Source organism: Hoplias malabaricus, chromosome 4 (genome assembly GCF_029633855.1).
Source record: "Hoplias malabaricus isolate fHopMal1 chromosome 4, fHopMal1.hap1, whole genome shotgun sequence".
In the NCBI taxonomy this organism is placed as follows: domain Eukaryota; kingdom Metazoa; phylum Chordata; class Actinopteri; order Characiformes; family Erythrinidae; genus Hoplias; species Hoplias malabaricus.
Genome location: NC_089803.1, coordinates 36,389,857 through 36,411,323, shown reverse-complemented (window position 1 = coordinate 36,411,323; position 21,467 = coordinate 36,389,857). Strand labels below are relative to the sequence as shown.

The window sequence follows — 21,467 nt, the reverse complement described above, 5'->3', positions numbered from 1 at the left end:
CCTGAATAGTGCTTTAGGTTAATACGGTAGCAGGCTGGATCTGGGGTACCGTACCCCTGGGGTGCGATTGGGCAGCTGGTGACCTGTTACTGTGTGTGAGCTGCTCTGGTGTTTTTGCGTTTCACAGTCTCCACTCCGCCAGGAAGTGTCCGTATCTCCTTCATTAACCGCACCTTCAAGTGCAGTTGCGGCTGAGGATAGACGTGGCTTCACCGGCTCCTCTCTGAGAGCGGAACATTTAGAGAAGACAAGAGAGCACTTTTTACTTCTCCATTCAGTCAGAGAGGAAGCTAGCTAGCCCTGGAGTTCACATCTCATTCTCTTTCTCTCTCTGACTGTCTCTCAAGGTGAGTGTCTGTGTTGTGTGTTTGAACAGAAAGAAAGAGGACTTCTCAAGTTGAACTCTCTTCTTTCTTAGTTTACTGTGTGCTGTTAACTTTAGCCAATTCCAAGTTCTTGTGTGTCTTATAACATCTCAGCTAGACATAGACTGTTTTCTCGCCGAAATTATAAATAAATGTTAACGCTTTTTGGCAGCAAACATAAACCCGATATAAATCTATTGTGCGAGAAGGACACAGGGATTTGAGGAAGCTGAAGTTAGCTTCCTATTCGAATTTTCCGTTCCACCTTAAATGCTGCAAGCGCTACATTCCTGAGGAGTCGGCAAGAACGTTACATCTGCAGAATTTAAGGAGGAACGGAAAATTCAAATAGGAAGCTAACTTTATATTAAAAAAAGAACCACATAATTAGTATTAATGATTCATTTGTCATTAAGTTACATTTGAAGCACAGGGATAACGTTAGCATCAACCGAGGTTAGCCAACATTAGGGCAGGGAGGCTAGCTTATTAGCCCAGCTAGCTAACTGTTACAAAGTCAAACCACAAAATATCGAATTTAACACAGATATATGTTACTAAAAAAGTCAGCTTTTTTTAACCCCATCAACCAAACTCACACTTACTGGGGCACTGACCAGTTGAGGTGTCAGTAAATTGGGTCAGCTCTTCCCTGGCTCCTTCACAGATCCTTTACAGTGGTGTAAGATCCAATAACATAACAAGACCTTGATGGATAACTCCAAAACTCTTTAGCACTAACCCACTTCAGCCTATTACAATTTCTGCTTGTTTTGGTTAGACTTTCATTCATTCTCTTTGAATTACAATAAAGGGGCTGTGTAAAAATAGGCCTAATTTAAATCCAGGGTGTGCTGTGCAGCATGCATGCTGAGTAAGTTCCCTTTGGATTTCACAGTGCTAGCATGCACTCAAGAGACAACAAAACCTCTGCCTCATTGCCAAAAAGGAAAAACTGTATTGTGATACTTGTTTACATATGTATGGTACTCCTGCTGTGTTTCAGAAGCGGTGCTGAACCATGTGGAGGAAGGCAGCCCTGGTGGCACTCTTAGCCCTTACAGTCGGGTACATCTATCACACTAACCCCGAGCTCCCAGATATCATACTGCGGTTCATCGCCCAGGCTATTCCTCAGTCACTCTCTGTGCAGCATGAATCCAATGCTCCAACTCTGGAAGAAACCATTTCCAGGGCCTGGGAGACCCTCATCACTGCCCCTACGAAGCAGTGGGGTCGAATAGCAGTTGGGTGAGTTTTTGCGACCAGTTGGACAGACTGATTTAAGTGGTATCTTTGAGTCCACCATTTATTCAATGCTCGTTTACTGAATTTGTTTTGGAGTGTGAAAATGTAGGTCTTTTTGAAAGATTTTGAATGATGGTCGTTATGTATATACAGAATGATCTGACTGCCCCTGGAATGGGCTGATTTCTGATGGCAATAAAATGAATCCCTTACCCTGGGCTCTTTCCTCAGGGTAAATGCTTGTATTGACGTGGTGGTGTCAGGGGTGGGGCTGCTCCAGGCTTTGGCTGTTGATCCAGGATCAGGCCAGGACCATGATGTACTACACTCCAAAGATGATCTAAAAGAAGCCTTCATTCACTACATGGAGCGAGGGGCTGCTGCAGAAAGATTCTTCTCTGATAAAGAAGTGTTTCAAAGGATCGCTCGGGCTGCTGCTGAATATCCTGGTGCCCAGGTAGGATCTGTTTTCTGGGGTGGTTTAAGGTTGTGTCCTATCTTTCTCTTGAAGGGAGAATGTGTTGACATAACAGGTCAGTGTTATGGGCCCTTTAATGTCCTTCCCAGTTTGTAAGTCAAAGGTGTTCCTGCCTTGCTCTAAATGGAATTGGTTAAAAACAACTTTTGTATAGGTGGGGCCAGACTTGGTCATTCTGGTTTGTCAACATTGCCTAAAAACTGGTTCAACTACTTTTACAATAGTATCGTATTTAAAAAATAAATACATAATAATAAAAAAGGCTAATATCTTATGTAAAGAGTCACACAGTTTTAATAATGAATGAAAGCTGGGCCCAGAGAGGATTGCGTTTCTGTGTCAAATTTAATTCTACTGGGTCGAAAGTAATTAATATATGTAGCAATAGGCCATGGCTAAGTGAAGCTAGTCATTCATTACTTCATTTGTGTTTGTTCTAAAGAGACCTTGGCTCTATTTTAAAGGGGAAAATATATTTTTCAGTGGGTCTGCACATTAATTTGGATACCTCCTGTAACTACCATCCCACAACATGTGAAATAAACCAATCCAGTGTGTGTTTTGTGATCTGCCTAGGTGCATGCCGTGTTGTTTGATTCATTTGGTATTTTGATCAAAGCCTTTACGACAAGGTTCTTTAAGACCCCAGGAACTTCTTAAATTATGGAAGTGTAGGTTAACTCTGTTTACAGTAGAGAATGTTTTATAATTGTACACTTCCTGCCTCTGTTATCTCTCTGCTGCAGTTGTATGTGGGAGGAAATGCTGCTCTGATTGGTCAGAAACTTGCCTCATATCCTGAGATGGTGGTGAGTAGACAAATAATGTCTCAATGAATTCACATCAGATTCAGTGTAGATTTGCTCTGCTGCTGTTCTGTATTTAGCCATTAATAACTGATTTCTTTTTTCAAATTGTGTAGTGTATCAACAGTACTACCTAACCCATGGTTTTATGTGCTTAGTTCTCTGTTTGCATAACTGTGATTGCCAGATGTTTATCTGAATATATTCAAGAACCTGATTTAAACACGTTGTAATGTTGTGTTATGTCTATTCAATTGGATTATAAGAGAAGATGGCTATGTACAGTAGTATGTCCTTTTTTTAAAAAAATGTACTGGGTTTGCTATAGGTCCTTTTGTGTGGCCCAGTTGGGCCTAAACTGCATGAGCTCCTGGATGAGCAGATAATAGTACCCCCAGAGTCACTACAGGAGACAGATGAATATCATCTCATTCTGGAGTACAAGGCAGGTCAGGAAATATATATTTTTTTCTTCATTAACTTATAACTATAAATAACCTTCCTCTTCCTCTTATTTATATATGTATATATATATATATATATATAAATATATATATATATAAAGATCAATTTTTATTAATATATATTGCTTTCCTAACCATCACTGTTCACTTTTGTTAGATGTTCAGTGGTTATACGTTTGTATACATTGCTAAATACTGCATCTGAATGTTGACCTTTGCTTGCATGCTTAGGGGAGCAGTGGGGATCATCCCGAGCTCCTCAGGCAAACCGCTTCATCTTTTCCCATGATGTGTCCAATGGTGAGATGAGTGCCTTGGAGACTTTTGTTGCCAGCCTAGAGGAGTTCCAGCCTGGGTTGGTGGTACTTTCTGGACTCCACATGATGGAAGGCATGGGGCGGGAGCTGTGGGAAGTCAGACTGAAAGAGGTATGCTGTACATTTGAACTATGGCATGATTTTCGAAAAATCTTGTGCTGTTTCTTGGCCTGTCTAAATTAAGTGTTGGTATGTCTCTGCAGGCGGTGATTGCCATCTCGGATGTCCGTAATGAAGTGCCCATACATCTGGAGTTGGCCAGCATGACTGATAGAGATTACATGAGTAGCATCATGAAGGAGGTAAATGTGTAGGTTTAACATTGTTGTCTGTGGTACAGTACTGTGTAAAGTCTTAGGCATCGAAGATTATTATTACTATTTAAAATAATGTATCTTCTTAATAAGTGTGATACATTTAAATAACATCATATATAATTACAATTATTACAGTAAGCATAAGCACACTAAAAGGATTTTACTTTACTCCTAAAACTAGATGTGTTGTGAGCGACTGTAAAGAACAAAGTGTCTTTCCAGATATTCTCTTTGATTTAGATTACATAATGAAGTATTTATTAACTTGTAACACTCAAATAATCCTGGACGGTCTTGAAGAGAGATTTGGAAAGGGTTAAACCAACACATCCTCACAGAATATCACTACTTACTGGAATAATTTGTTTTTATTCTAATTTCTTTTGCGCACATAAACACTTACTGCTTAGATAAATAGCTTTTTAAATCTCTTTCTCAGCTACCTAAAATTTTGCACAGTACGTTACGCACACCTTAGAAAGTAACAGAAAAGGCCATAGTGGTGATAGATGTTTTAGACACAGAGAGTCAGTGTGCTTGTTGAAAACTAAAGCTAGATTTGTATTACGTTATTATTTGAATTGAGACTCTCCACTGAGAATTCAGTGTAGATTTAATCCTTGTCTGATACTGTAAACCTTGCTAAAGACTAAACAATCTTTGTCAGGTTGAAGTATTTTTTATTTTTCTAACCAGAGAAATAAAACTTGTTTAATGTGGATTAGGATATTTTTATAGAATTTTTCCTCTGAGATTGCTATGGAACAATTAGTACTTAGCATTTGCCACAGGCGCTTTATCTCCTGTGGAACAGCTGCATATGTACCACATTCAGTATTATGGGCTCTTCTGTTAGCAGGTCATGCCAATTGTCAACTCTGTCGGCCTGAATGAGCAGGAGCTGCTGTTCCTGTCCCAGGCAGGAGGGGGCCCTCACTCTGACCTCCCTGCCTGGAACAGCATACCTGATGTGGGCCGTGTCACTGACATCCTCTTGTGGGTCCTGGAACATCATGGCAGGGCTGACCCGGGGTCTGAAGCTGACCTGACCAGGATTCACTTCCACACATTGGCCTACCACATCCTGGCTACCGTGGATGGGCACTGGGGAAACCAGCGGGCAGCAGTAGCCGCTGGGGCACGTGTTGCCAGCAGCCAAGCATGTGGCTTACAGGCCGTGGATGTTGGTAAGGTGGTGCTCAAAGCACCGCTGAACTTCTACAGCTCTTTTTCTGACCCTAGGGAGAGCTTGGTGTTGGACCCATCCAATCCCGTTACTGTGTGGCGAAGAGGAAACGTGTCGTTCCATCTAAGTCCAGTGCTGGTATGCAAACGACCACTCCGGACAGTTGGTCTGGGGGACGCTATCTCGGCAGAGGGACTGCTGTATTCCGAGCTCGTGTCTCAGCAATCATCTGAGCAGTAAGTATTTAGTCACTCCATGAGGTCCAAGCTAATCTGCTCTTGATCCTGTTTCACCTGCTAGCTGCTCAGCAAGCTGGATAGTTCTTCTGTTGTATCAGCCCTTGTCACAAGCAGTGCTTGATGATAACAAGAATGGACAAAGACCAAGGAGGATTTTGATAAGAATAAGACCTTTTTTCTGTTTGTTTTGTTTTATTGTACTTTATTGCGCAAACCTCTCAGTGACATCATTGCTGATTACCATACCTTTTTTTTTTTTATTCACGCACATACCATGGAATTTTGTTTTTACCTCTGTTGACTACTAAAGAGAAGAGATGTGATATCTGACTTGCCTTTGAACATGATGCAGAAACTCTGAGCTGCTATAAAATCATCATGGAAAATGGCTTTATAGTCCATTAGTCCCCCAATGTATGAAAGAGCTTAACAAAGCTAAAAAGTTATTTATAGCCATAAGATCAATGATCAATGTTTAACTGCAAATCTCCTCCTCACAAACTTCAAAATCCTCCTATATATTTTTGTAGACTTGTGAAACTTATGGCAGTCCCAGTCCAAGTTTTCTCTAGCAATAATTTGTGTACTAGGTCAAAGTGATTCTGAGGAAGACACAAAGCCTTACGATAGTTTTTTTTATTTATTAGATTTACCTGGCAAAGTATCTGGTTTATTGTAAAGTGAAGAACGTATTAACTCACACTTTAAACACACAAAATCAAATGAGCATCTCACTACAGTAAAACTGGATATTCAGAATGGCCAGGTACATACTTTGGGTGAAACGTTTGTGGTTACGGGAATTGTGATGTAACTGACATCTTAAATATGTGACATTCTGTGTACTTGTGGAAACTGGGAACAGTTTAATCTTCCGCTTTGTTGTTTGCACCAGCACAACCTGTAAATATTTGCAGAGGAAACTTAACATACATTTCATCTTAAGCAATCATTCATTCATTTATTCAGAAAGTCTCCTGAAATAAATCCTGCCTTTTTTCTAACAAGTATCTACAACTGAGGCCAAATGTTCACATACACTTATGCTAAATATTCCAATATTCCAAAAGTCTGGTTCCTCCTTGGGGGCAATTTCCAGACAACTGAAGATACCATGAGCAACTGAAACAAGAACTATATCAAATGTAAAATATTTGAGATTGCAAAACTACATTGTTCAAGTAAGCAGTACTTTCAGTAAGAGAGTCCTACGTTACCATAGTCTAAATGGTCCTGTGGAGGAAAGAAACCCCTTCTCTATTCACCATACTACAGGTCAGTGGAGCAACTCAATGATTTTGAAGCTGTAATGTTTTGGTAAAAATGCTGACTAAAGTTCCCTATAAGGACAACAAGGTGAATATACTGGAAAAGCCTTCAGAGTCCTTACCTGAATCCAATAGTAAATTTGTGGGTTGAATAGAATAGACAAAACCTTTAAGTTTAGCCATAAAAAGACCAACCCTCCAAATTCTAACAAATATGTACATTTTGATCCACTGAAAATCTGATAAAGAATACAAAATCTGAAATTCTTTAGCTTCATAGCCATTATTTTGAAATTACTTCATGTGGAGATAAAGTACATAAGCTAATTTAACAGTACATGTATGAAACATGTTAAGTGAGATTTAAAAGATGTAGCATAGATGTATGTAGACCTTTGGCCTCTTCTATATATACATTAAATAGACATGTATGAGTATAGTCCCCACTTATTCCTTTTATATATATATATGTACTGTATGTGGGGTATGTAGACAGCAAAGACTACATTTTTATTTATTTTTTTTTAATAAATGCTTCTGTAAATTGAAGCAGTCTGTGACCTGAATCATCTTACTAAATAAAAGAGTAGTGTCCAGCTAATGCTGTGCATTCCAGTCAGAAAGTGCACCTGATGTAAAATCAACTCAAAAGTTTAGTCATACACTTAAATGTAAATTGGTTTGTCCAGGGAATGGAAACACAATGTGCACAGTTTTACAATTGGATAGATGTATGCCTTAAGCAACATGATTATCAGTGTGTTTCAGATGTAGATGTTCAACATGACGATGATACCTTACTTCATTTTATTCCAGTGAAAAGGTGCAGTCTTCTGCAGCTGTATCTACAGTTTACACTTCAAAACAACTTAACTTGAACTACTTCATTTCTCTCTTATTTGTACTGTTCTCTTCTATGACACTCCGTCTCAGTAGGAATTATTGCTTGGTTTAGTCGTCTGTGCTGTAAACAAGAATAGTCTCCAAATGTCAGTTTCCCAGAAACATGAAGTAAGTCTAGTCTTGTAGTAAATTACAGAATATTTTAAGTCAAGATTTAAACTTAATTTAGGTTCTGGGAAATTAACCTAAGAGACATTGTTCAGACAGCATCTCAGGCCATGGCTGCTGGTCTGGAAGCATGTTTGATAATGTAGGCTGTAAGGATTATGATCCTGGACTTTAAGATGCACAAAGCTGATCCTGGATAAGCCTTCGTACTCTGAGATGCTAGATACATGTGATATTAAGCATGGTTTGGTTCGAGACACCAGCTGTTTGTTTCTTTAATGTTACTTCATATTAAGGCAGCATACAGAACTTATTCTGTGGCAGAAAGTTAGTTTGCACAAATGTGACATTATGCAAGTCTTAAAGTAAAAGGCCATTTAAGGCCCAGAGGTGTCCTAAGAAATTAAGACAAATAGATATATCTTGCTCATGGTAAGGGGAGGTCAATATTTTTTATATCAATAAAATATCTGTTCAATATAATGTCTCATGTCATTATTTGTTAATAAAGAATGGCTTGACAAATTAAATAAAATCCATTTTAATTCAGAAAACCATTACAAACAGGAATACAGAAGCTATAAAACAAAATATCCTACATTAATGTAATGCATATTTGCCTTCAGAATCCAAAAGGACCCAGTAATTTAACTTTCAAAAATTCCATGTATTACTATGAACTCATTTCATATGTGGCCTCTTTGTTTCTACACTCTCTGTCCATTTCTTCAGCCCCACTCACCAGAGGTTCATTCAGTAGTTCTCCAATTGCAGACTGTCATCCATCTGTTGCACTGAATATTCTGTTAGCCCCTTTTAATGGTAACAGCTACTATTGCAGAGTAAAGATTTTCTCTCTGGTTTGTTTATGCTCAGAAGCGCCATGTCATTTAAAGTCGTAGACCAAAAACACTTTAAAATCACTACAGTTCAGCTAGCTCTCCAGTCTGATTGCATGCTAGAAACAGGGCTAATGTATTTACAAAGCCCCAGTCTGTCAATATATGCTAGTGTCTCTCTCTTTCTCTGCTCATGGCAGAGGCATCTAGAGATTTTTTTTAGACAACATGGAGAACTCCAAATGTTGAAACTGAACTGAAATGAGGATATTGCTCTATTTCTGCTTCATAGGTGGAAGATGTTGACTTATTTTTGCAGAGACTTATTTCTAAACTCAGGAGACAGCTAACTGTATTGCTAAAAATGCTACAAAACTAAAACATCTCGAGTTATGAGTTTCTGTGGAGACAAGTTAAACTTAATGTAACTTCGAAATGTGTTTCCCCAAAATTGTAAACATTCTCTTTAAAATGGAACTGTATGTTTGAAACACCACAGGAGCTCAACGGTGAAAGAAAGGTAGAGAATGCCTAGCATACCGGACTGAGACACTTTGGTGAATTAAAAAATAAATTATATAAATAATTTTTTTTTGAATACCCATTTATAGACACTGGGGCTTCGTAAACACATTAGACCGGTTCAGAGCACGCAGACTGACTGGTGAGCAGCAAATTGTGAGGAAACATCCTCAGAGTTTTATTAAAAGTTTTCTGATTAAAACCATGAATGTTGCCATTAACATTGTTCCTCAAATATCAAGACCCCTACACAGCAGGTATGATGTAGGTGGGGGATCATTCTCAGTGCTGCAGTGACCCTGACATGATGCTTGTGTGTTGTGTTTTTAAACACTGTGCCATGAAAAACACCCAGCCAACAGCGTTGTGCCCACTGATGGACTAAAGGATGACCAATGAAAACTGTACAGCAAGAGAACAGGTACTGTCTCTGGCTTTATATCTACAAGGCACTACTGTGTCTGATTCATTCGTAACAATGCAACAAACACACACCACCACCATGGCAGAGTCACTGCAGCACTAAGAATGATTATACCTGCTCTGTGGGGGTCATGCCCATAGAAGAATGGGTAGAAGGGAGCAAACAAAGTATTAGGTGCAACAGCTGGTCTACACTCTGCAACTGTAGAAATGCAAAGTGCTCCTGTATGGTCAGTGGAGCTGACAGAATGGACAGTGAAAGCAGAATTATATATATATATATATATAGTAATCAACTGAAAGGTTGTAAACTGTATATAAATACAGATGGCAGCATTTGGTTACCCCACAGTTACATGCTGCTATAGGTAATAACCTTTATGTTCATTAAATGTACAATGTTTGAAATGTACCTGTTTTGACACTGATAATTGTGAGTAAATGACAGATATTAACTGACCAGAATGGCTTAGTAGATTAACCATGGCTATACATATTTGCAGACACTTAATAACTCTACTTGGAATATTCCTACTAAAACATTACTATACATTCAGAGGACACAATTGCTCTGTAATAGTGTTTTTGATACCAGTCCATGGGGACCCCCAGCAGACACCTGTCTTAGCTCCCAACACACAAAAACAGAGATGTCCTGGTTGAGGTGTACTGGAAAAACAAAATAAGAGTCTGGCCACTCACCTGTCTCCAGTGGCTGAATTGAGAAACGATAAAGATGCTGAGCTTTTTTTAAATAAGTTACTTGCACTTTGAAATCTCCAGGTGTTTAGTCACCTTTATTCAGCCATAGCTCTTGGTTTGATCTTTTTCTTCTCTTTGGCTTTGGGAGGCTCTGCTGTTTCTTCTACCTCATCTTCAGCTTTAGCATCTCCGGGGGGCTCTGTGGGGGGAGAGGGAGCACTCTCCACATCTGGCTCTGGCTCTAAAAAGGGAAAAACATTTTGCATGGCCAGAATCTAAGGTGTGTAAAAACATACTACTATATACTAATAGGGACAATGTAATCAAAAAGTCCACACTCAAAATAGTAGATAGGGCATGTTCAGGTCCTTATAGAATAAAAGCAGTCTTTATATGGCTCTAAGTTAACATACCTGCGGCCAGCTGCATGCTCTTGCTGTAGCCAGCAGCAGACGACATGGCCTGACCCAAAGCTTGATTGGTTCCAAGTGGCTGCTGAGAGGAAACGGTTTTGCTGGAAGATGAGCGCTGGCTGTTCTTAGACTCTTTCCCCGGTTTGGACCAGAATAAATTCTCCCCAGCTTGCAGTGCTGCTCCCATCTTCTGTGCCATCTCAATAAGCTGAGAAGAGAGAGCAAGTGTTGGAAAATTGAGAACATTTAAGACAGAACACAGTTTAGTGATGGATATGTGAAGACTTACAGTATCTGAACTCTTGCACATCTGAAGCTAAGTGCTGTGGTTAAGAACAGGGAAAACACTACAGAACCTTGATTACTGTATATTTTATCTATTACTGTATAAGTTACCTATTAAGTAGTGTGTGTGTGTGTGCGCACTTTGATAATACGTGATTATATATAAAGTGTGTAAATATGTCAGTCAAATCAAATCAAAATTGTATTTGTGTAGCAGTGCTCCACCTCTGGGTCAAATTCTGTGTTGCTGTTGCTCTCCACCAGCATCGTGACTTTCTTCTCCATCTCCTGGTACTGCTGCAGTGCTGCCTTTTTGTCTCCCTGATTATACAGCAATACTGCAAAATTCAGATTCACCAGAGGGTTGGACCTGTGAGCAGAGATACCAACACTCAGTCACTTTCGATTAACATTGTCCTGACACTTAAAACAAAAACTAAAACACTTAAAACACCTCGCAGTCGACCTGCAAAAAATGTAAAAGACATACACATCCAGTTGAACAGCCTGTTCATAGGACCTGCGCGCATTGTCTACATCGTCCAAATTGGTCAGAGCAACTGTTGGAATACAAATCAAGAATATTAATTTATGTTCAGAAACACAACAGATTAAACAGAGCAAAGAATATATAGTGCAATTAAGCTACAGCAAAATCTTGGCCTATTTAAGATTGTTTACCAAGTGTTGTCTTATTAACTCTTAAAAATCAGCACAATGTGTAATTTGATCATAGATGACCATAGCTTTTACACACTGTATACCATGCAGACAAGGTAAAGAGGTGTGTGCTGACCTGCCAGGAGCATGTAAAGCTCTCCCATGCGTGGCTGAAGGTTGATGGCAGCACTGAGGAAGTGGAAAGCTGAGGCATACTGCTGCATGGTAAGGTGCACCAAACCCAGATTATACAGAATCTTCCAATCAAATGGAGAAAGGTAGTTTGCTCTCTTCAGACAGCTTATAGCCTGAGAGACAACAAAAAAGACAATAACATGAGCCACAAGTAAACAGAAAAGGAGAAAAAAAGTTGGAGGAGAAACAACAAGATGTCAAGTTAGGAGTTATAATTAGTGGGTTTTTTGGCAGGGAATTGAACTTTCATGAAACTCACAGCCACATATTTCTTCTTGCCGAAGAAGCACATGCCGATGTTGTTCCAGAGAGGGGGGCTTTCAGGAACAGCATAAGCTGCCACACGATATTTATTCATGGCCACATCGAAATCCCCATGCGTCTGCATCATACTGCCTGCTGCCAGGATGGCCTGGGGGAAACACACACACACTTTCATATTGCTGAATTTGGGGGCTCAGAATAACTTCAAAGGACTGACATCTAACTGAAAGTGCCTGGAGTTTGTGTCTAGGTTTACACACCTTGTAATTGTTTGGGTCGTATGTCAGCGCATTCCCAAGATGTTCAAAGGCTTTCTGATATTTTCCGAGCTGAGAAGAAACACAATGTTTTGCATTTACATTCGGGACACCTCAAGTCTCTACATATACTTCCACAGAGAGACCTACCAGGTGCTTGATGAAACTGACCTGCATGTACAATAGCCCCAGTGTGGTCAGCAACTCTGTGTTTTCTGGAGAAAACCTGCAAGAGACAAGCACAATTCCATAATCAAAAATATACTGCTGCATATTGCAATTCAGTATGACTCACAATACTCTTGTTGACTCATCCAAACCACAATCTCTCTAACTTCACTACTTTTTAGGGGAGTTTTCAGTCCTAACGGGCCAGATGCCATTCCAAAAGCTGAGGTCAAACCTCCTATTTTTGCTTTTTTATTGTCCATAGAGAGTCTTGGTATGTGGGACAAATTTGAATGGCATTTGTCAAATCACCAGGAAGAATAAAGGTGTTTCAACCCACCTCACTCTGTAACAATCGAAACATCCAACAGCTTCCTGCCTGAAAAATCATCTTCCTAGCAACATCAGATTTGTCTTCCGACTCTGCGTCTGACTTCAGTCCATCACAGCAGGCAGTTAGTTATTCATTCTGGCTCAGAGGGAGAGCGGGAGGGGTGCTGTTCTTTCTTCTGTCTCTGGTAGAAATCGGCAGAGAGAAGGAAAAGGCGCAGAGGCGCTTTGCTGCGGGACCCCCCCAGCTCCGCTCATTAAAGCACATCCCACTGTTCGGTGTTACTAATTCATCTGCTCTACAGGAGGGCTGCGGTAATGATGAGAACACACACTGCGCTTGCTGAAACTGCTGTGCCCTCACGTATTTACTCTCCCCACATCCCTCTGATATCTGAGCCGGTGCTGAGCAGCCCGGCCATGTGAACAAGGAGCCAAGGAGCAACAGCTTCATGAAGTCATTTCTTTTTCTTTCTTTATTCCTTTTTCTTTTCCTTCATATAATAATCAATAAGAGCAAAGTCAACACTCTTAATCAAACATTAGGGTTCGCAAGGAGGGAAATATTAGCGATTCCTTTTGAGGCTTCATCTAGTCAATAAGTAAATTCTGTTTAAGGGGAGACTCTGATCACTCGCAGAGAATGCTGTTTAAAGGAGGCGCGTGTCCTTAGGGGACTTTGCAGAATGTGCTGAGAAACGGAGAAAGAGAGGAAGAGTGTCACAGTCAGCCTGTAAATGTGATTAATTACAGCGATGGCTCCGTTTCTCGTCCCAGCATGCTGTGTGGCCTCGGGCATCTTTTTAGAGCTGGGGTACTGACAACAGCCACTTGCTGTGAATCTCTCTGGGCATCTTAGGTTGCTCTCATAGTCTGAAATTTGTATCATGAATGTGCGCCATACACAAGCGCACTGAGCATGAGGCAAATGCCTTTGATGAAGTGCGTTCTAGGTCAAGCAGCAGAAAGATGCCTTATTTGTGATGACAGATTTGGGTGAAAAACACACTTGGGTTTACAAAGTGGAACCAAAGGGCCCAGTACTGCAATGTTGTTGTAACCTTGCCAGACACCGCAACCAAACACACTTACTCCACTGCGTTCTTGTAGATCTCAATAGCCTTCTCTGTGTCTCCCTGTAACAGGTAGATCTTCCCCAGCATCATGTAGGTCATGTCATGTTTGTTAAGCTGCAGCGCCATGTTGAGCTGCTCCTCAGCCTAAAGACAAATCAACAAACAGAACCCAACATCATGTACATTGTCTATCACTACAGTAAATCTACAGCTAGGTAGGTACAGTTAGGCATTAGAACCTAACCTAATGATCTAGAATTAGATCATTTCTGCAGATATGATGTTTGAGTGCAGTAAAGTTTGACAAACTATTTATTATCTGATAGCGCTGTTAGAATAAAGCAGATATTTTTAATCCATCCATCCATCCATTATCTGTAACCGCTTATCCAATTTAGGGTCGCGGGGGGTCCAGAGCCTACCTGGAATCATTGGGCGCATGGCGGGAATACACCCTGGAGGGGACGCCAGTCCTTCACAGGGCAACACACACACACACATTCACTCACATCTACGGACACTTTCGAGTCGCCAATCCACCTGCAACGTGTGTTTTTGGACTGTGGGAGGAAACCGGAGCACCCGGAGGAAACCCACGCGGACACGGGGAGAACACACCAACTCCTCACAGACAGTCACCCGGAGCAGGAATTGAACCCACAACCTCCAGGCCCCTGGAGCTGTGTGACTGCGACACTACCTGCTGCGCCACCGTGCCGCCCATATTTTTAATCATTAAATTATTTTAAATAGAAACATTGCCATTCAGAATATACTTGTACAGAACTGTTCACAATGGTGGCCGGTGTAACTACAGTATACAATGATTTAATGGCTCTGAACATTATTACAAAAAATATTTACAATACACTTTATGATGGATTCACTGATAGATTCAGAAAGTACATAATACCGTAGCTGGTTCCTTTGAGTTGAATTTCAAAGAAATTGCATTGAAGTCGGTTAAATTTCTTTACCAACAATTTCATTTCAAAACAGTCTGAATGAATACACCTCATGATTATATTCATAAAACTCTACAAAAAGTTTTAAAACCGTTTAAAAAAATGTTTTAAACCCTTAAAATACACCTCCAAACATGTATAACTCTGGCGTTCGTAGTTGGGTGTGATGAATAATGTAGTACACAGCCACATGTTGACTAACTTTAATCACAGCATGCAACACTGGGAACAACTTACACTCTTGAAATCCTTGGTGTAGATGTAGCAAACTCCAAGATTGTGGTTGATCTCCTGCACAAGGATTTGAAAATACAGATGAGACGTTCTCTTGGAAACACATGAACTAAAATGTCACAGTATTTACTTTGATTTCAAGCCTCTTAGACATTGTTACAGAACTTGTAAAGGTGACAGCTATGGAAAGATTATGGAAGAATATTTACCCAGTCTTTCTGATTGAGACGAGCTGCCTCATTGTAAACCTCAATGGCAGCTTTGTGCTTCCCTAAGAGAAAACTGAATAAAAAAAAAAAAAACACACTAACTACTACAAAATAATATTTGCTTGAATTACTGTATGAAGACAGGGAAGGTGAGCTTCACCCACAAATTTTTCATAATAAACTGGGAACAGAGCAGCCATTTGCTGACAGAAAGCATTAAAGCTAAAGGAAAGATTCCCTCAATTGTATTTTTCAAAACGTGTTTTAATAAGGGATGTGTAGCGTATCAGTGTGCTTACAGTGACCGAGCTACTTGTTTGAGATTGTCTGAGCTGGTGGGGTTGAGGATTGCACAGCTTTGAAACAGCTCCAGGGACTGCTGAATCTTGCCCTCCAAACGCAAGATCAGAGCTAAACAAACACAAACACATTACGATACACATAAATCGGTATCACAAGACACTGTATTAAGTGTTTGCTTAGCATTGGATCATCTGTAATATAAAATTACAGTGCTGACCTTGGACATAGACAGCATATTCACACATGCCCTGAGTCTCCTGAAGTTGCTCTTTGATGATGGCCTGAAGAAACAGGAAACAAGTAAAACTTCTGGAAAATATACATATACATAAACCATACATATCCTTCTTTTTTTTTAAACAACAGAATGTCTGAGTGAAAAAAAGGCACAATCCACTTTGTATGTTTCCCACCTTGCAGGTCTCATAGTCTTTGCGTATGTAGTGAAGATGAATGAGCCAGTTCCTCCGCTCTAGAATAGGAAGCTCTGGGGCTGAGGAACACACAGACATATCTACACTCAGTGACCAATTCTATAAGTGATAAAGTGAAACAAGCTACGACATCTGGATTTTGTCAGTTCATGCCTTCTGCATAAAGTCTAGATAAGTGAATACCTTTAAATAATAAGCGAGTCATGCATGCGTCTTAACAAAACAGGGCCAGATTAGAACACTCAAGGTCACTTATCAACCTCTTTGAAGTTCTGCTTACACTGCCATTTAAACTGTGAGGGGATTCTGTTTACAGAAATACGGAGCCTATTGCCTTCACAGCACTGAGCACAAATCAGAGCATGTTTCATATAAAACGTCAAACACAGCCAAGAATAGAAAAAAAGGGGAAAGTTATGTCCAGACAACTAGCTCGGGGTTCAAACTAAGTATCACATTACTTTCGTCACACATAATCTGAAGTAGTCTGACATGAAAAGGGACAAGCCCGTTTTAGTAGCCGCATTTGTCTGACAGAAGGCACATTTGCTGTATTCTTTGATAAGAAGTACTACAAGGCTGTGCTCCCTCTCCACTGCTGGAGACCATGTAAAGCCCCCATTCCAAATTCATTCATTGAGCACCACAACAAAAGCAACATCCATAGTGAGAGTCTGCATCTGCATCTTACTTAGCTAGCTCACAAGGCTGCTGGCAAAATCTGATTTTAAGCAGTTCTATTCCTGGACAGACTTTAGTCTCTGAGCTGTAATCCTCTTGCAGGCTAAGTGAAGGCTGTGGGAGGAAACTCAGCCTATCAGCACCACCCACAGGATAAAAGAGAGAATAGCAATCCAGGAGAATGGCAGTGGATGAAAGAGTCTACGGTCTACTGATTCCGTTTGTGCACTCATTTCTGACTGAGATACACAAGGCTGTAATTTTAGAACAAAGTACAGTGAAATGAGGGAATTCGTCAGATATTTTGTCATTTTAGGTTAACTGTTGTGCAGTATTAAAAATGATTAAATATTATTTTATTAAATAAATAAAATCTAAAAATAAAGCATTAACACACTACATCCACACTATGAACTCAAACATGGAAATCACCATCTTTATATCATCTAAACCAAATCCAAAACCAAGTAAGTCTGTATTTGTTCTTGATAGAACACACAACACAAGCTGTGACAAATACATTCTTATGGCCTGCAATATTCAGACAAATTATTTTTTAGGTTATAGTTTGTTGAATAAAATGCCAATTGCATTTTTTAATACTGCACAACAGTAAACATAAAATGACAAAGCATGTGAAAATATTTGAATTAAAATGATACATACTATAAAAACACTTGTACACTTTACATTTTAAAACCTATTTGTAGCCTTATGTTTGAAAACGTTTATTTACCTGAGATATATATTAGGGTAAATATATGTAGAGAGTATATAAAGCAAATTTTAGCACCAAAAATGATCCAAATTTGAACCGAGTCTTGATCTCGGAAATTAAAATTGTGTCAAATTTTCATCCACTCCTAAATCTGCAGGCAGTTTTCTGTGAGTGTAGTGCACTTTGTTTACATTATCCGTTAACATAGGGGTTAGTGTCTGTGTAGGTATTGCTAAGTGCAGGCACTTATATGGGAACTCCACATTGTTGCTATACTGAAAAATCCATCATCTCAAGACATCTGGGTATCATATGGACATGAATTTTCATTTTGTGTATCGTTACATACCAAATTTTTTATAGTTACATATACAAATTTATGGCACATCAAAGTAACTAGAGGAGAGGAAAAAAATGAAACTTTACAAAGTTTACAAAGCTTTTTTTTAGCTGTTACGCACTAAATATTGACCTACAGGTGCAGTCGTCTCAGACCAGGTACAAACCTTTTTTAGGGCGGGGTTTCTTAGGGTCCGTGGCCACAGGAAGTTGAGCATCCTAAAACATACAAACAAAATCTATTAATTTCCAAAATCTGAAAGAAGCACCAATGACATTATGCCTTATTGTTAACCAGTAGTGTGGTGTAACTGTAGAACTTTAATGTAACACTAGTTTCACACACAAAATCTCCATGACTAAAGGTAATTCATCAAGAAATATGCTTAAAAGCAACTCTACAGTAACCCCACAATAATGTGCGTGTTTATTTCGTGATTGTTGAGTGCTGCCAACTGTGATTACTTTCGAAAACTCTTTATATCAAATCCATTACGAGTAGATATAAGCCTCTACTGAAAGAAAGGCTTCGTTTTCTGGAGCAGCGCGTACACTACAGGCTAAATAACTGTTAATGTTAAGCCGTCACAGTCTAAGTCTCAAATGACTCCCGATTCCCTTTAAAGTGCATTATGTAGGTCACGAAACCCGGCTTTTACGCCCAAATAAGTCGATTATATGTCTAACAGAAATCATCTTATACTATGCCATAAATTGTACGACTCTGTAAATCATATTTAGAGCATGGTTTGGTGTGTAATTCATGTGTGTGTGGCCTATTAAAGGCACTTTGTAGAGCATAAGGAGCGGATTGGGACACGTCCACAGTATCTTTAGCTGGAGCAGCTTCTGCTGCTCCCACTCACTCTCCAGCCATTACCAAAACTACAGGACTAACTACTGACTCAACTTTAAGACTCTTAGAGAGCACGGTCACAGTCATAGGATGAAATTACTGCGCTGAGACACTCTTCTGTAACACAAGGCTTTATTTCTCACCGCTTTAATGGTCTCCTCGTCAGCCATCACTGCAGGTCCACTGCACACTCTTCCGCCCTCTGCACAGCTCCTTCAAACGCATTGCCGTTACCACGGAAACCCATGACGTCAGCGATATCTCTGCAATATTAAAGGGACACTCTGGTTAAATAAATAAAAACGTAAACATTGCTATCACTACATTTGTTATAAACATCCGTCCTCACTGCATGCTGTGCTGGTTGAGAGGTCTCAGAAATGAGATTTAATAGTTTGAAAACTAGGAACCGCCCCCTGAAGATGAACATAGATATCTGGGAGGCCACAGTGTGATTTGGGGTGGATACTTGAGGGAAGACTAAAAATCAGCTTTGGTCAGTGCTAAATCACTCACGCTGGTCCACTCTACAAATGAGATCATTAGCCTTTAGATCAGAAGTTAGAATTTAGGAGTGGTTGTTTCAATAGTTGTAACCTAAAATGGCCTTTGTGTCTACCATTTTCTAAAAACAAAGGTCCACCAGAGGATTTCTTAAATGGAACACAAATTTGACTCCAACACTATGTACTCGTTCTTGTACCAAGCATTTTTTAAAATCAAAGTTACGCCCATGGGTATTTCCAATATTGTAACATACATGTTTACATACACTTGTATACTGGGTTTTTGGAGTGGAATACACTAATGTATGAAAACATAAAAACAATAAAAAATTCTGTCAAACTGAAAATTCTGAATTGCACAATGATGCACTACACTATATTGTGTAACACAATACACAAAATTCTAAATATTCCCAAAAACTTCTCTTCGGTGCTTTTAGGACTTTTGTGCCAGACATTTCTGGCTGTTGTGTTTAATAAAATATGTAAATTAATCAGAGTCCCTAAATCAGAGCAGGTTTGGGGCCTACTGATCCTCAAAAAAGAAGGAGAATAAAGCTTGTATTGGTACTTAGTTAATAATGCATATCCTACATTTGAAATCATGGTGTAATTGAAGGATGTAGTGCTGCTTGGAAATGAACCATTTAGAATGTATTTCACAGTCATATTAGAATATTTTGACCACACTTACTGTTATTGTCAGCTCAAATGAAACATACAGTAGCATTTAGTAGTTCTACAATTACAGACTCTACCCAAATAACAAGCAACATCCCCTTAACATTCACCGGCATTCTTGTCTGGTCTACTGCATAGCATTACTTGCAAGATATTAAAAGGACTTCCACTGTACGTTTTTGAAAGTCAGGACATTTTGGGGACATTCATAACCTTAATAACTGGTCATCTACTGGTCAACACAATGTCACAGAAATTACTTTCTGGAGACATTGAGCAATGTTCATACATGGTCCTGTGTTGGTTAAAAAAATGTAAAATTTTTCATTTTGCAGTACTTGAGCAATTGTTTGTTCTGTGCTACAGGATTCATGGTGTTGCTTATGTTAATCATCAATTATGAATTATTATTAACTGTCTGTGTCTTTCACTGCTTCTGATGGCATCCTAAAAACGCGGTGTAGTGAGCAGTGGGGACATTCAGAAAAGAAGTCTCTTGAGCGAGTTCTAAGGCTCAACAATATAACATCCATTTAACATTTTTTTAAAAACCAATATATTCTGAGGATGTCCTCACAACATAGTTTTGAGTGGTGGTGACATTACTGAAAAACTGTGAAGATATCAGAAAAAAATATCCCTGGAGCCTTTTCTGGGACCCTATATAAAATACAGCCTATATGACATTATTTATGTATATACTTGCAACTTTAAAGACCATTTTATGCACACCTTAAGGTGTTATTTTGTTGGATGTGTAGTCCATCTGTTGCTGTGCATATTTTGTCCTGTACTTCAGTGGTCAGTGACATGTGCTGGTATGAGGGGATTAGACACAGCAGTGCTGCTTGAGTTTTTAAACCCCTCAGTGTCACTGCTGGACTGAGAAAAGTCCACCGAACAAAAACATCCAACTATCACCGTCCTGTGGGCAGCGTCCTCTGTCCACTTATGAAGCACTAGAGTACAACACACACTTACATACCACCACTACATCAGTGTCACTGCAGCGCTGACTCATCTACTATACTCTGGTGGTTCTGACCATTGATGAACAAAGTGAAAAGTTTGTAGAGCAAAAGTTGGACTACAGTCTACACATCTGAGTGCCAAAAGTGGGCACAAGTCAGAAACACACCCTAGACGGGTCATCTGTCCATCACAGGACATCACACACTCACCTGTCACTCATACACATACGTGGAAAATTTTACACAGCCAATCAACCTACCAACATGTGTTTTTGTACTGTGACACACAGATGCAGGAAGTACACACCAAAATCCGCACAAACAATGGGCATAGGTGGGGATAAGGAGCTTTGTGGCAGCAAATGTACCTGTAGCACCACCATGCCGGGCTCTAACAGTCAGCTAGTTGTTGGTTTTAATGGACTTTATACTTGTTCTCTGAGTTTCCAATAGTAGTTGCTGGTTTTCATTAGCTACTTGAAATCCATAACTTATCACTAAAATTTCTCTTATTGTTTTCATCTCCTTTTTTGAGTCTTGGTTCCTTCTGTCCCAAGAACTTCCTTTGCTGCTGTCTGATAGGAAAGAAACTCACTTTAACCTGTTTAAGTTAAGCTAGTGGTTTATGGTGTATAGTTTTAATAAAAGATTACATAAAACACAGGGACAACAAAACTAACATTCTCAAACTAAATTCTTCAATCAACAAAATTTTAAAGAACATCTTTCTTGGAGCT

The 21,467-nt window shown here is 39.6% G+C and overlaps 2 protein-coding genes across 3 annotated transcripts; one reads left to right on the top strand and one right to left on the bottom strand.

Moving 5' to 3' along the window:
• Positions 1–71: 71 nt before the first annotated feature.
• adpgk (ADP-dependent glucokinase) lies at positions 72–8,138 on the top strand. 2 transcript variants are annotated; one of them, XM_066667371.1, is made up of 8 exons: positions 72–347; positions 1,372–1,616; positions 1,845–2,070; positions 2,838–2,900; positions 3,226–3,346; positions 3,593–3,789; positions 3,882–3,980; positions 4,855–8,138. In XM_066667371.1, the coding sequence occupies exons 2-8, from the start codon at positions 1,387–1,389 to the stop codon at positions 5,419–5,421; spliced, it is 1,503 nt and encodes a 500-aa protein (XP_066523468.1). In that variant the 5' UTR covers positions 72–347; positions 1,372–1,386; the 3' UTR covers positions 5,422–8,138. The 2 variants fall into 2 exon arrangements, with proteins under 2 accessions (XP_066523468.1, XP_066523467.1); XM_066667370.1 differs by having other exon boundaries at positions 4,852–8,138.
• A 78-nt stretch (positions 8,139–8,216) lies between these two features.
• On the bottom strand, positions 8,217–18,835 carry bbs4 (Bardet-Biedl syndrome 4). Its single transcript, XM_066667369.1, has 16 exons — positions 18,716–18,835; positions 17,884–17,935; positions 15,958–16,037; positions 15,762–15,825; positions 15,541–15,652; positions 15,242–15,314; positions 15,036–15,089; positions 13,850–13,977; positions 12,431–12,485; positions 12,263–12,331; positions 11,998–12,150; positions 11,680–11,851; positions 11,374–11,443; positions 11,109–11,253; positions 10,599–10,806; positions 8,217–10,426 (listed from the first exon to the last, which is right to left on the bottom strand). The coding sequence occupies exons 1-16, from the start codon at positions 18,740–18,742 to the stop codon at positions 10,281–10,283; spliced, it is 1,608 nt and encodes a 535-aa protein (XP_066523466.1). The 5' UTR covers positions 18,743–18,835; the 3' UTR covers positions 8,217–10,280.
• Positions 18,836–21,467: the final 2,632 nt, after the last annotated feature.